The 16,199-nt window shown below is 37.5% G+C and overlaps 1 protein-coding gene across 1 annotated transcript in view; it reads right to left on the bottom strand.

The window, feature by feature from the left end:
* The window catches only part of naaladl2 (N-acetylated alpha-linked acidic dipeptidase like 2), a gene marked incomplete at its 5' end in the record, with an annotated part of 155,643 nt that overhangs the window by 107,139 nt on the left and 32,305 nt on the right, over nucleotides 1-16,199 (bottom strand). The window contains one exon of the mRNA XM_015040234.1: nucleotides 2,660-2,812. Within this exon, the coding sequence (XP_014895720.1) occupies nucleotides 2,660-2,812 (153 nt within the window). The remainder of the gene's footprint in view (nucleotides 1-2,659; nucleotides 2,813-16,199) is intronic.

The raw sequence follows: 16,199 nt of genomic DNA, 5'->3' as shown, positions 1-16,199 counted from the left end.
TATTTTTTTTTCTGAAATTGTACTTTATTATTTTCAAATAGATGTTGTATATAAATAAAACAAAACTCACAATGGACTTACTGTAACATATGTAATATTACATTTTTTTCACCTTCAAACTCTTTCAAAATTGTTTAACAAAGTAATAACAAATAATTGTGTTTGATGGCTGAGAGCATCAAACACATTTTAGTGACAGAGGCTCTACAGCAAAACCTTGACTGGTCTTCAGTTTTACATCTCTCCAAACTACTAAATACCTAATTTTTCAAAAGTATAACGCTTATGAATTTAGAAAATACAGTTTAAATGTAATTCTTTCAAAAAATGGTATACTTATTTCTTACTAATTAATAGTAAATAAAAAGTTATATACTTACAGTGTACAAAGTAGACTTGAAGTAGTTCCACTTTAGCATGTAACTGTGCAATTGATTCACCTCAAAGTGTGATTTTCTACAATTTATTTACAACTAAAATATATTAAATACAAAATGTATATACAACTGTATATGTACAAAATGAAAATATACATAGAGCTGAATATGAATTTTGTACCTGTATAGCAGCATCTGTTTTTATGTATTTCAGAAATGATTTCCCCTTGGATTTTGTTCTACATTTACATCAACTTTCATAAAATGTGTATCCTCTTGATCAGGAGGACTCTGTCATACCCTGAACATGTGTAACACATAAAGCATCACAACATGTCTGACTGCTCTGCCGTTTCTTTTAGCCAAGTAAAACCTGAGTCGTTTTTGCTCTTAGGGTTTTTTGTGAACTGGAAAAGCAAGATAAAATACAACATGAAAACTGTTTCATTGTGATGGTGGTCCCGCAAGCACAAAATGCAGAAATAGAGAAATCAATACTTTAACCAACCAAAACGTTGTCAGAAGGTAAACAGCCAAGAAAAACAAATACCTTGAATCCCCCCCCCCAGCTTCCTCACTGATAATTCCTACAAATTCAGATATGAGGGAAATTGGATTCTTCCCATTTTTAACGATGTCGATGAGTTCAATTGCTGCTGAGTTTATGGTAATCTTTGCCTGCAGGAAGTTTTTTAACAGAACATGTTTATGTATCAGACTATTAATTTGGGCTGTAAAATAAGCCTGGACTTTATCCTTGCTGCCTTTTGTTGTAATAATGCTGTTAGGAAGCCTTACAGGCAGATAAACATCATGAAGATCTCTTACATTAATTAAGCTCCTAGTTGCCGGTTGAACCAGGAGTTCCACATTTGAGTGGGTTGACATTTCTGAGGAAAAAATACAAAAAAACAAACACAACAAATCTCTATTTTTCTAGCCCCAGGTAGTGCAACAAACATCCATATTGCATTTTTAATAGAAGCGAATAGGGCCATGAATAATTTCTACTCTCTAAGATGAATATTTGTTGCTTGCAGAGGCAAGATCCAAATTGCACTGTGTCAAACTGGGTTTGTAAATGATTTTAACATCTAAAATAGCACTATTAGTTTTACAAGCTGCAGATGGTGATTGTCACATTCCATCCTCAAGAAGTCAGTTAACTGCACTCTCAATGTGTGTCTTTTGCTGCTACTCTGAAGTTAAACACACTTTTTATTCCCTGAATGTAACAAAAAAAAAAAAACATTGAACTGACCATGCACATGCACTGACAAAGCTTTTGTCAGACTGGCTCCAATGAAAGATGTGCACCTGTGATTGAAATCTGTGTCTTCCTCCACTAGCAATGCCACCCAGAGAGTCAATTTTGCAGCAATTCACTTGGTTATGAACATGCACTGACAAACATTTTGTATTTTCAGTGAAACTGCAGTATCAGTGAGAGTGGCTTAAAACGTCATGTAGGATTGATGTGAATGCAACAGTCAAACTTAGTGAAGTCCTCCTCTCTGAATCATTAGAAATTTGTGCAAAACTCAGCATTCTGCTGAATGTTGAAAAAAAAAAAATAAAAACAACACAATTTTGCATTTAAAATCCCAATGAGAATATGTTTGTTGATGCAATGAGTCATTAAAAATCATGGTATGATGAATATAAACAAGTGACAAGAATTCATAATTCAGTCATGGAGCCAGATCTCATCATCTATCAGCCAATCAGAGGAGACGTTGGCATTTTATTCAGGCAATGGAGCAACATGTCCTGCCTACTTGGGAGCAGCTACATATGCAGCTTTATGGGGAAATTGCAGTGGGTGATTTTACAGAAGAGTTATAGATTCAACACTTTCACATGACAAACTCAATACACTGACACACTGTGATGAAGTGAGCAACGCTGTGAGGGCTCTGGTGGAGCTCCAAGGAGGACAGTGTCTACAAATAAGAGTGTTGCTGCTGTTTACAAACTGGTGTGATGTGAAAAAAGTGTTTTGTATTGCAACCTCAATAACCACATCATCTAAGCACAAAAACCTTTTATTGAAAAATGTGAGATTTTTTGAAATTGGCGCATTTCCACCGAACAAATTTATTTTCAGAATTCCAATTTGAGCAGTGCTCACTTTGGAAACAAACTCAGTTAGCGTTGGACATCACTTCACATAAGACGTACGCCGCAACATTTCCATTAATCTAGAAATGGCAGCACAAACTGAAAACAATCCAATTGGTCAATGAAACGTGAAGACAGTAGACGCTTTAGGTTACACGTACCTCTGTACTCTCTGCTTTGGTCTGTTCAAAGGTGAATTCCACTGTAGGAACAGCCAGCTCATTGGCAAAGAAACTCACATCTCCAGGCAGCTGAAAGGAACTCACGTTGGGCCCAGGACAGTTTCCTCCACGGATGCAACTCAGCAACTGTCTCTAGAAGTGTGAGAAAAAACACTGGAGAATCAACTTGATGGGGAAAATAAAACAGCTCCATGAAAGAAACCATAACGTGCAACAGTTATTTGTCCTGGATTCTTGACTGAACTGTGACAATAAAGTAATAAAGCAAATATTTTTTTAGACTGGACTTGGAGAGTGGGTTGTTTCTTTGCCATCTCTGGCAACAACAAACTGATAAAAATCCTCACTGACTGCTGTCAGTACCTACAGCTGACAGGAGATACAACAAAACACTACAGAGCCTACAGATCACACAGGAGGCTTTTAGTACATAGAATACATAAAATAAAGAAAAGGTCAGCAGAGCTAGACTGGATTCTTTCTTTTCAAGTTTTGTTGTCCAATTAGAAATGCATCACACAAAAGCAGCATTTTGCACATTCTGACACTTCTGCAGAAAAACACAGATTAGCCTGACAGAAGTTCCTCTGTCAGGGTATTCAGTGTTTCAGTTATCTTGGAACAAAATGAAGAAAAAAAAAAAAAAAAAAACTAATAACTGGTAAAGAAATGTAGCATTGTGATTAATAAGTGAGTGCTTCAGAAGCTTGTCCAAATGTTATTCCATGTCTGCCACTGAAGTTGTGGCATTGATTACAACAATGGTCTTTAAGTTTGAAACATTTTACAATCGTAGAACTTTTTTATAAGGTACTTTTTGCAACTTAATTGTATTTGTTAAAAAAAAATAAAGGGACTGACTTACCGGATCTTAAATGAGAATTTGTTCTCAATCAGTTTAATTAAATGTTAAATAAATAAAATAAAATATATTTTTTTAAACCACTGCAATAGAAGTGGTTTCATTTATTATTTCTATCTAATGACCTGGATCCACTGCAGTCTAATTTTACTCCCATAGCAGTACCTAACTGCATCTTTCGTTCAACAAAACCTTTGCATGATTCCACTAAAATTACAAATTAAAATTCTAACATATGCTTCTAACATTTGTTTTTTTTTGTTGTTTTTTTTTATTTTTATAAATTGGTCTCCATGATGTCATTGACATGAGATATTAAGAAAGAAATCAGCAAAAAACTGGAAATAAGCCTCAAGACCTGCTGTGTCAATGTCAGAATTGCAAAGATCAGATCACAGAACTTTTTGACATGTACAAGAGAATCTGTAGCAGCCTGTCTGAACTGCCTGACCAAACTGCATAAGCAGGGGTCAAATTAGACTGAAGTTGATGTGAATGGAGAATATTTTTCCCTAAAGACGCCTGTCTTCCTGTGCCATTGAAAGAGAGTAGAAACAATAGGTGAATGGGTAAAATGGGTATATATTCTTGAGGACTGGTTTGTACGAAGTGAAAGTAAAATAGAATGATTGGCTTAAACAAAATGGTCGCCAGCAAAATGCTATAATCGTGCAATGAAATATGTAGGGAAAGGTTTCCACCAAAGTTAACCGACAGTACAACCATATCAAACGAGAAGACTGAAGCTGTGTTTCTGATGGCCATAAAATTCAGCAAATTGTAATTGCCAAAATAAATTTGCATAATGGAAACATGTCAATTTCCAAAAGAACTCACGTTTTGCTATAAAAAGTTTTAGCACCAGGATGAGGTGTTTTAAGGCTGTAGTGAAATTAGGGTGTTTTGCAAAACTGCAATGTAAACACTTGTTTTCACGAGTCACATGATGAGCAACATGATGTTACTATTGGCAGAAAAGATTAAGAAGATGACAGGAAGTGGTCGGAGGATGGCAGCAAGGCATGTTTTTAATGACTTATACCTGAACAAACTAACTACATGTAATTTGAATGGTCTCTCATTTAATGCAAACACCACAATTGCAAAATTGTGTTTTATTTTTTTTATTTTTATTTTTTTTACATTAGTTGAATGTCTACAAAGTTTTGTGCACATTTGTAATGGAAACGCAGCTTGATATTTGAATCCCAGCATTCAAACACCTAATGTGATTTAAAAACTGATCATCTTTCTTGGATGCTTAAGATGCGCAATCGGAATAATCTCAAGAATTATTCCACATATTTATTCCATCATTGCGCTGAATCTCCCCATTATGTCAAAAGCTTAAACAAAACCTTCTTGCCTTTAACAAGACGTTCCAAATTGTGTGAAGACTCAGTGCTAATCGGAATTTTTAACCACAAGTCTAAATCTAGCTAACAGGAAGCAGTGCGTGGAGAATGTGGGATGTGGTGAGGGTAGTGTTGTGGCTAATTGCTGACTCCAAGCTTTTGTCACAGCAGCACTAACATGCAGCTTGTCAGCAGTACTGGATGCTTTCCGCTGTTGTTCTGTAATTGAAAGAGCAACACAGCTGCTGGAACAGAAATTGTTCAGACAACAGTGGGTAGCGGAAGCAAACAGACTGCAACAGTCAATCAACTGAAGGCTTATCTCTACTGTCCACGTCCTCTGAGCCCACCGCATGTCACAATGTCCTTTTGGCCCATTGCATTTAATTAGAGTTTTCTTTTATCAAGGTTTGTCAAAGGGGAGAGAGCTCTGGTGTCCAATCATTGTCGCCACGGTCACTGACACATTGTCAGCCTGTTGTAGTTTATCACTCCTAAAGGCTGCTGCTCTCTGGACATGAACAGCTGTGTTGACAGGCTCCCAGTCGAACAGAATGAGGGGCAGTAAGTGATACCTGGAACCTCAGCACAGAGTGACATTTCTCTTTAATCCCAAACTTTTCCAATTAATCCCTCAACAAGACTGCAAGGCTGAAGAGGAATTAGTGAGGGGGATTTCAAGCTCTTTGTGGAAGAGTGGAGTGTAGATATGGATGCTCTGGTAGTTTATGTCTTTAGTTTCAATAGAACTGATAAGGAATCTAAGCAAATCACTGAACAATTAAAAACTGTCAAGATTCCCAATGCACCATTAGCCATTTCAGTTTATATAGGAAACATTGTACAGGGCATCCATAAAACATTTCACATTTTATGTTACAGCCTTTTTACAAATTGTATTAATCTCTTTCCTAAGAAAAATCTACACACAAATACCCCATTGTGACAATGTGGACATTTCTAGGAAATTGACACCCCCAAAATCAATTCAATATATCTCAGAACTGCAAGTTATATTTGATTGGTTCTGGTATCAACATAAAGGTAACAGTCCAGAGAATAGACCAGAGGTCTAAACATGAACAGTCCTATCGGTGAGAGCAAATATGGAAAAATGGGGATAGTTTTTTTTTTTTTTTTCCATGACATTTTGTGATGTATAGAACAGACTCTGACTATTTACTGTAGCAAATTTGATTTAAGCATTGACATTTTGGAAAGGTATTGGTTGAAATAAGTCCAGCCTGATTAAATGCTCTAACTAACCGAAAAGCTTCTAATGTCACACAAACACACTCAGTCACACTGTAAAAACCGTCCTCAATGAAAAAGATCATGGAACGTGCCTTACTGTCAGATTTGATAAGCAAACCTCTTTCATGCCGTAAAAAAACCACATCTCCAAAGATAGGCAGTTCACCATGACACAAACACGACTGCAAATGCAAACTTTGATTTAGAGCAGAAAAAGTTTTTTTGTGTGTGTGTGTGTTGGCCTAGTAGTAGATCTTGAGCAATGTCCAAAATAAATCGCAGCACTCAGGATGATTGAGAATCTGTAGTATGACTGTAAATTTGCCGAGCACCAGTGGAATCCATTCAGCTTGAAGGAGATGAAACTGTTCTGTCTTTAGAATTGGGCGAATTCCCAGTGGGAAGATGTTTCCAGCTTACAGAGACAGACCCAGGAGAGACGAATCCTTTAGCACACTCAAATTTTCTGTCTTTTGTCATATTTGTTCCACAATGACAAATGTTTTACGCTTTCAAATATGTAGATTTTGTGTTGAGCACGTTTTCAAGGTTTGCTCTACTTCCTGCCACCAGGACTACAAGGCCATTTTCAAAAGACTGTGCTCGTTAAAGGGGCAGTATTGTGTACCTTCCAGGCACATTGCATCATTTTATAGCACAACCAAGTACCTATGTTACCATTAGCTGCTAAATGCATCAAATATGACTGAAAAGAAGCATGGCTTTAAATTGGGTCTCTTTAAAAACTCCCGGTCTTTCTGAAACGTTTTTACCAGCATTTCACTGAGAAGTGACTCGTCTAATAACCTCAGCTGACTCACAGTCCCACCAGGTGTTTGCTAATTGCTGCTGGCTAGTTTGAAGGAGCTGAGAAGGGATTTTGCAGGGGACCGTGGTCTGTGTGAAAGAAGCTTGGAAGCTGCAGCTCAGAGGAGGAGCTGCACCTCGAAGGCGTTGCTAGGTTCATGCAGACATTTTGCTCAACTGAATGGTCGCCATGGAGATTAAAGATTCTCCCTAATGTGCATGAAAGAATCAAAGCAACACTCCAGGTGTGTTTTTCATGATGGAATAACATTTTTACATGATGTAAAGCTCAAAGAAGTAAATTACTGTAACTGAAATGAATGAATGAATGAATGAATGAATGAATGAATGAATATCTACTTAACATTAAATAATTGGGAGCTGTTGTGTTCCCATTATTTAATGGCGACTAGCAGCACTAAATCTTCAGTCAAACTCCATCAGCTCTGAGTAAAGCTCCTGTCCCTGCAGAAGAACAGGTTCCTTACAGTATCAAACCACAACGACTTGGAACATTTATTATTAAAGCTTTCTTCTTGCCTCGATCAGGTTATTCTGAATAATCATTCCATTAAAACTGAAACTATTGATGTGGCACCCAGGATTATTGAGCCATTCAAAGTGACGACAGTAACATTAACATGTCTTTCAAAATTAATCTTTCCGTATGATTAAACCAAATCAGCACAAAATTAATTTCATTTGCTGTGTTTTTGTAAACTGAATGAGAGACCGTATTTTACAGAAGAAGCATATTTCACAGAAACATGTACCTATTGTTCACAGCAGTTGTTTGGTTTCTAACGAGACACCAACAATCACTCTCTCAAAGCCATCATGTCATGAGGCTCTGCGTTTCCAATGGATATTACCGTACCTGTCGTCACGGCAATATTTGTTGGTTGTTCATTTCACAGGAACATTGCTGCAGAGGCAAGATATTGAATGAACTTCATCTGAACTCAATTTACATAAATGCCTGTGATTAAAAAAAAAAAAGGCACTACTACTACTACTGAACAATTCAATTTGTGAGCAAGTGCGCAACTGAACAAGCACGCTTGAAACTGCATCCGGCTGCCATTACAAACTCCAAAGCCATCACTCATGTTAGAAATCATTCTGCTGAGCTTATTTAGAGCTGGGAGGAAAAAAAAAGAGCTTTTACTCTTTCTCAGCAGGTTTTTAATGTTGAAATTCGAAAACTAGACATATATTTATACATAAAAGTTGCAATTAAATCATTGTAACATGTTTATTACTTTTCATACGGTTTCTTTAGCTGTATATCTGTATATCATTCTAAAACCAGCTGGTTTTAGAATGTGTTCAGAACCTTCAATATGACTCTTGTGTCTGGGAGTAAGCAGTCGAGCAGGAGAGGACTGGATCCGTCTGCTTCCTGCCACGAAGAACTGAGGGTTAATTAATAGCAGTGATTTAATTGATGGGAAGTGATGCAATTAGAGTTCTGCAGGAGAAGTGTGCAGCCTGTAACATGGCTCCCCTGACATGGAGACACACCTTACACTTTTCCGGGGTTTTTTGGAAACAAAACATCAAAGACAAAACTGCTGAACTGGAGCTTTCAGAACATATTCAGCTGCTTTCAAGACAATTTGAGGTTATATTTAGGTATTTAGAGGCTTAAACGTCTATCTGGTTTTTGAATTCAGAAAAAAAAGGGTTTAAGTGGCAAAGGGTTATGTAGCGGCACAGACCACCAGTTTATCAGCTGAAGAGGAGCTTTAGACAAGCATAAGTGTTGAATTTCTCTTTTTCTCCCGTACAACCAACAGAGGCTTAAAACAGACTCTGAGTGGGAAAGAGAAACAGTCACAGTGAGTAGAGTCCTTTAGAGAGGCAATATTAAAGAAGAGAGGCATAAAAATGGGAATTCAGTGGGAGGAGAGATAGAATAGGCAAGTGAGCAGGAACGGAAAGAGAGCAGGACAGCAGAGAGAATGGGTAATTTCAGCCTGTGGGCACACACCGGGAATCAATATTTAATTTCTTTGTCAGCTATGATACGGGGAGAGTAAAATCATTTGGAGATCTCAGCCCACCACTCAATATCACTCAATCTACAGAATCATGTGTGCTACATGGAATGGCTTGCTGGACTCGGGCGTAACAGGATGAAACTAGATAATCTCCCAGAGTATATTGACTCTACATCATCAGACAGGAACACGGCTATAAATTCACAGATAATATCTTATTTTCATTTCCACACCAAACAGACAGTTTGCGGACTAAGGACGCAGCGCATAAAGAAATTAGTTACATCAAATATAACCAACCACCGACTGAAACTGAAACTCCTCATGGGGGGAAAACTCGAATTCACATCAATACTTATTCAAACAACTGTCAAATTCTCTTATGAAATTGAAACGTGAGGTGTTTTGTCACCAATTACGATGTCCAACTACTTCCCACAGTGTTCAGAGTAAGTTCTGGCTTGGTTGTCGTGTCTGGAATGACAGGATATGAGCCGATGGTTGCTGAAAATATTTCTGAACTACTTTCCCACCATAAATCAGATTTCTGAAAAATTTTCTCATGTGGGTTTGGACTTCGTGTCATATCAGTGATACCTGTTGGAACATATGGAACATCAACATCTTAAAGCAGTAACTCAAAAACAGATTCGGGTTCCAAACTATTAGTAATTCTACAAAGATTAAAACTAACTAAAAACTCCAGGACAAAATGTCTTAATCTATGTGTTATGATCAGGGAACTATTGCAACAACACATAAATGACGGCATTTCAATATTTTTAAGGAGACAGTGTTGTGGAGGTATTATATATTCAACATCTAGCCTGTTGCTTCCAAGGATCACCTCATCTTCTATGACCAACTCTAAAGTCCAGCCAGTGTTCTTCCAACATGAATATTAGATGAGCAGATAGAAGGTTAAGTCCAAGGGAACCTCAGGAAGTGATGTTCCCAATGAGGGGCTGGAACTGTATGGACTCAGTTCACAGCAGGAAAGGAACTCATTACATTGCAATGGGGGATAAAACACAACTGGAATACATGTAAAGTGATGTCATAGCAACAAATGGTGGAGAAAAGATAATTGTGAATTCAATCTCCTCTGGCCAGATTAAAGACTTTTAGACATTTGATTCAGTTTCTTTTCACACTGCAGATGAGACTGGTTCAATGGATCACTAAGTCATTCACTCTACTGCAGATGACTTGCCTAACAGATTCGCTGGATGTCTTCCCACTTTGATTTCTTTGCATATATGTATATTTATCAGATACAAACCAGCTCCTTGTTTGTTGCTTCGTACAAAGAGTCCAATACCTTAGCTATTGAGAAGCAATTACTTGCTAGAGGTGTGGACTCAGTTGAGAAGATTGGATCTGTTTTTACCGAATCGTTAACACTTCGCCAGGAAGTATGTAATGGGCCATCTTGATGAATCCTCCCAGAAATTGTGTTTGCTGTAAATAACCTTGTGGGCGACAGGGCCACTGTACCTTTGCCAGCAACAAAACGCCTTAGACATTCTGCTTGCTCCAACTTTAGTTGCTTGATATTTGGAAGCATGGCCAAGCGTGGCCAACATGGACTGAGTGGCTTTGCTCACTTCCTGTGCTACCAATAGAAATAATATTTAAAGGTTAGTAGCTTTTACTACTGGTTACTACTTCGTTACTACTACTCACACCGTGTTGTGGTGATTGGAAACATATGGGTCCTCATCCTGCCTTGTTTGAGTTCCGAATGTTGTCTTTCATTCTGAAGCGAGTATAACCTGGGCAAGTATGAGATTCTGATCAACTTAGAAAAGCATGAAGGGAAAAAATACTTCTGTTGCACTTAATGGATATCAGTTTGTGTGTGAGTGTATATGTGTTAAAGAAGGTTAAAATAATTTAAGATTTTGTTCAAGTATTAGGGATGTTGGTTTTAATAAATTCTGTACTTTTACTATAGTAGAATGAGACATGACTAGACAGACTGAAAGTGCAACTATTTGTGCCAGTTTTTTTTTTTTTTTTTTTAAGAGCAACTTAAGCATATTCCTCTAGTGGCATACATTAGCATTACAACATATCAAATCAGCAGAGAATGGTGTAGAACAGACCACAATCAGAATGCAATGAGCAGCAAAAAGTGCCAAATGAGAAAACAATTGTGTATTATGTTTGTGATGATGATAATAATAATTCCGTTGCAGGCGGCACTCTTTGGAAAAAACCATTTGCAGCTGTTGAACTGAAAAACATTTCCAAGCCATTCAAAATGTAAGTGACTGGAATATTGCAGAAATGAAGAGGGAATGAGCTGGAAGAAGACAAAAGCACAAAAATGCTGAAACAAAGAGTCAAAATGGAGCATTTTCTCTTTTTCTATCATTGAAAAAAAAAAAGGAATATCGACAGAAAGCCACTTCCATATGGCTACGGCACAGAATGCAACTGAGCAAGAGATGGCCTAAAAATATCAAATTAAATCCAACACTGGCAAATAGTTTTAAATACTTTGCAACCAATTAACATTGCTTACTTCACAAACAAACTCTTTGACACCTGTTTGCACTCGGCTCCTGTTGGGTTTATGTGGGAGTATTTGGCTTCCTCCCACAGTCATATCAGCTAATTAACTTGTCATATTCATTAAACAAAAGAAGTGAGCGGCTTTCTCTCTTTTGCAGATTCGAGTTTCATGGAAAACGCTTCACCTGCCTGTGCTTACAGTGATAGCAAAGATAAAGATACATCTGATGTAAACCTCAATCATTATAACGTAATCAGCATCTGGAATCAAATCCGTAATCCCAACCTTTCCTCTCTCTGTTTGATCTCATTTAATCCTTCATTATACTTTCAGCCGAGATTCAACTCCAAATGAAGTGCAATTAAGAAACCTTTATATTGAAAGAGTGTTGGCCTCACCAGATGGCGACTCAGTGCTTCACACTGCTGTGCTAACAATGGATCTCACTGATCAAAACTGCCATTGATTAGAATCAGATGTGGAGACGACTAAGAAATACTAATCATTTATAGTAAAAAAAAAACAAAACAGATATTTATACACACTTCCACTGGTGTTTAAAAAGTTTGTTTTTTTCTTGTCACAGACATCTGTATTGTAGAAGTTTGCAAAGCTTCACTTTTAACAGGTATAGTCACAAGCTTTTTCAAGCATGATGTTGTTAAGTCAGTAATAAAAATGTGTAATTTGGATCCTACACAGCTTAAAATTTAAAGGCCTATCTTCCAAAATCTCTTTTATGTCAAAGCTCCCTGAAAAAGCTGCAGCAGAACGCCTCATTTATTTTATGGCAAAACATGAAATCTTTGACAAACATCAGTCTGCTCCACTCCACACAAACAGGTTTACTCAAAGTGTCTGTGACATTTTGATGGCGGTGCACTCTGGAACCTGCTGTAATGATTCTCCTGGATCTGACATCTGTCTTTGACTCTGTATCAGTATCAGTGGTGGCAAAAGCTCTGAATCACTGGACACAAGTAAACATTCAAATAGAGACAAAAATATACTTAACATATTTACTTTCTAAATTTATTCCCTAATCCAAAGCTCTGAAACATCTTTGCATTTACTGTATATTGTCTTCAATACATCAGTAGTGTTGTGTCATTTTAATGAACAATGCCGCAGTTAATGCATGTTTTTATCGTGCTTTCCCTCTGTGAATGTTTCCCTGAACCTGGAATCAAACCTGTGACAGCAGCATCGAGGACTGCAGCCTCTCTATGGTGTCCCAAATATTACATTTTTATTTGCAAAAAAAATAAAAAAATAAAAAAAATAAAACAATGTATTGTTTTTCTGCCACTTCATAAGTAGTCACTTTGTTAGCTTGTCATGCTAATTGCTAAGAAAGCACAAGCTTGGGATTGCTCTCTGTCCCTACTGTCTGCTTGCCTTCTATTGATCAATTTAAAAGAAAACACTTAAAAAAAAGAGAACTTAGGAAGCAGAAATTGATTAATTGGTGCTTCATGCAGTTACACATTTCCGAGCTTCATATTGCTTAAAAATTACATCATAATCAATCTTGGCTTAATTTCTGGGTCAAGTAATTACCTAAATAAATGTCAAGAAACCTTTGGCAGTGCGACTGCATGCTTTTCTATTTTACACAAACAACACGCCTCAGATTGCCTCTGCAAGGCAGGCAATCCACAAAACTGCTGTTGGACAAATGCATCACATCACAGAAAATGACAAATGTCAGAGCCAGGAGTAATGACAGCGCTCATTCCTCACCTAACACACATTTTCATATGCGTTCCCCTACTTATGTTCTGCCGCTGTGATATGAAACTGTGATGGAGGGGCCACGCTGTCAGCTGCATAAATGCCTTTGAGGCCGAGCGGCTTCTCCTTGAGATTATGCAGATTCATGGAGCCTGGCACAGTCGCACAATGCCTTCCCTGACAATACAAGAACTATGGTAATTCAAACATATTGCCAACAGCGTACTATTTCAAACATTATGCCAAGTGCGCTGTCGAACCGTCTTGGATGGCTGTAAAGTCACACACTCATTCTGGTGATTTATTGTCAGCTTCCTTCCTTCTGGCTTTATGTGAGAAAGCATATAAATTAGGCATACTTGCATATTCCTTCATTTAGATGATGTTCAGTTTTAACATTTATGATGCGAATCGGAAGCCAGCAGACTGTCATCCTCTCCTTCACTTTAAACCTGCCATGGTATCTCAATCCAATTAAAATATTGGCCATATTTTTTCTACTGAGTTTGCACAAACAAGACATTTAAGATGAAATGTGTGAATTATTTAAACTGAAAGTTCTAGATGAAATGTTTTTATTTGATTCTATTTTTGAGCATGTTTCTGAGATTTTTGAACTACATTTGTGTCAAAATCGATCTTATGAGAGACATCATAGAGCACTGTAAAAAGTTTCTACCCCTAACAGATTTGTTTTTAGATAATCTAATTGCAAAATCAGACAAAGCTAACCTGAGAAAATACAAAATGTAAATCTTGCAAACCTTATAAATGGCTAAGCCACCCCTGAGCATTTGTGACAACTGTTTTTATATCGCTATGGGGGAACTGTGGCCCAGCATGCATTGTAGTAACATTTGAATTGGACTTTTACTAGGTCAGTTTGAGGTGGCCATGCTGGGGGTTTTGGATTGTTCTCCTACTGGGACAATAACGGGTGTGTTTCTATGGGAGTCCATGTTTGTTATATACCATTATCCAATAAGAATAATAAATAATAAATATGGTAATCCACATATCTTAGCTTTAATGTGTTTATTTGGGTCTTTCCATGAATTCACACCAGACTGTCTATATCCTCTGACCTCAACAAGGCATTTCAGTCAAATCAAAGGCTGCTCACTGGGTGCGTTCCTTTTTTTTTGCACTGTGTGCTGTAAATCTGAGGGATGTTTGTGTAATAGATCTGAAGTTTTGCCCATCTGACAACAAAAAGCATTCCGTATTCAAGGTCACTTAAATCTCTGTTGTTTCCCTTTCTGATGCTCAGTTTGAACCTCAAGAGGTCCTCTTCACTTCGCCTATTGGTTTGCTGGTATGTGATTTACTTTTTGTGCTAAGAAAGCATTTCAACAGGCATATCCACTGGAGTGGGTAGTGAGTATCACTTCTTCGCAGCAGTAACAATTCCCACTGGGTTAAAGTAACAACAGCATAGTTTGTAACTTTTTATACTGATATGAGTCTTAATGAGGTCTTAATGCATTATCCGTGACTTTTTGCTTTCCTGTTGGAATAAATATGTAGTCAGTACCTTAGTTGGGAAATTAGAAGAAAAAAAACAAACAAACAAACAAAAAACATGACTACTCACTTAAACCTGAACAGCTGGAACTGTGACAAACAAGACTGGAAGCAGATCTAAGTTTGTCCTTCCTGTTCAAGGCTCCACAGCAGGACAGAAAACAGCATTTCTGTTAATCCTCTACGATGTTAGCGTGTGTGGATTTTCGAAATGCAAGTGCCACTGAAACTTTAACTGAGCTATAAGATTAAGCCTTTCAGCAATACGCTCACCTGGTGTGGAATCCAAAGCAGGTTGAATGTGTCCAGACAGCACCTTATGCCACATGCAAAGTAACCTGGACGTTGTGTCACAGCCAAACAGTTGATGTGAGTCATGTGGTTGCTGTATGTTTGTTTTTGCACACACTTTTCTACAGACAGTCTCAATTGTGGACAATGACGGCACAATTTCTTTTAATAATTTGACAGTCTTTGTAGTCGTGAAGGGAAGAATTGTATAAATGTACAAAATTCCTCACCGCATTAGATTAATGTTCCTCAAAAAGGATTTATGTCTCCCACAGATACAGAAACTGGACAGTGGAGTTAGAGCGCATTTCCACATAAAACACAGCAACACACTTCTGACCAATAACACAACACTTCAAACACAGCTATGTGGAAACAGTTTGATCCGGGCCTGGTGTCAAGTTTGACAGGCGGATGATCTGAACATATTTTATGTTCACAGTATCTGACTGTTGGGGTCAGAGTTCAACAAAACAAGAAGAAGAAGTACATTTCAAAAGCTGGGTTTCCTTTCTCCAATTTTAAAGAGAAAATAACAACAAACTCGAAGAAACAAACTAATTACCTTTCACTTACATGCTTTGCGATCCTGTTATAAATGTGCATAAAACATTTTGATATTCTAAGGTAAAAGAAAACAAAAAACAATTTGGCAATTGCAATGTCTCCATTAAGAAAGACATGCAATTAAAATCACAGGTAAATAAGTTTGTTCACACAGTGAGTCATTACAGTCATGGAGACAACGTTTGTGAACAGGAGGTACTGTATAGTTTTAATCAACTTTCAACCAATCAGAGGAGATGTCTGCATCTTATTCAAGCGTTGGAACAACAAGCCCCGCCTAACTTGGGAGCGCCTACGCATGCGACATTTTAGGCAGAATGTAGTGGGTGATTTATCAGAACAGTTGTGGATTCAACATTTATGAATGTCAAACGCAACTTCAGATGAACTGTTTCTTGCCGTGAGACCACGGCAAGAAACAGTGTCCATCCCTGGACACTGGCATTGTCCAGGGATGCCAGTGCCTACAAAAAAGTCCATCTCATGCGATGCAAAAAAGTTTTTCTAGGGTAGTTTTGCAAAATACACCAATTTTGATTAAAAAAAAAAAAAAAAAAAAAAAACCCCCCCCCAAAATTTTTTTTTTTTTTTTTTTTTTTTA

Source organism: Poecilia latipinna, unplaced genomic scaffold (genome assembly GCF_001443285.1).
Source record: "Poecilia latipinna isolate Pla-1442-1.1 unplaced genomic scaffold, P_latipinna-1.0 Scaffold501, whole genome shotgun sequence".
Taxonomy (NCBI): domain Eukaryota; kingdom Metazoa; phylum Chordata; class Actinopteri; order Cyprinodontiformes; family Poeciliidae; genus Poecilia; species Poecilia latipinna.
Note: the sequence above shows the minus strand (reverse complement) of the source record. Positions and strands in the feature narration are given on the sequence as shown.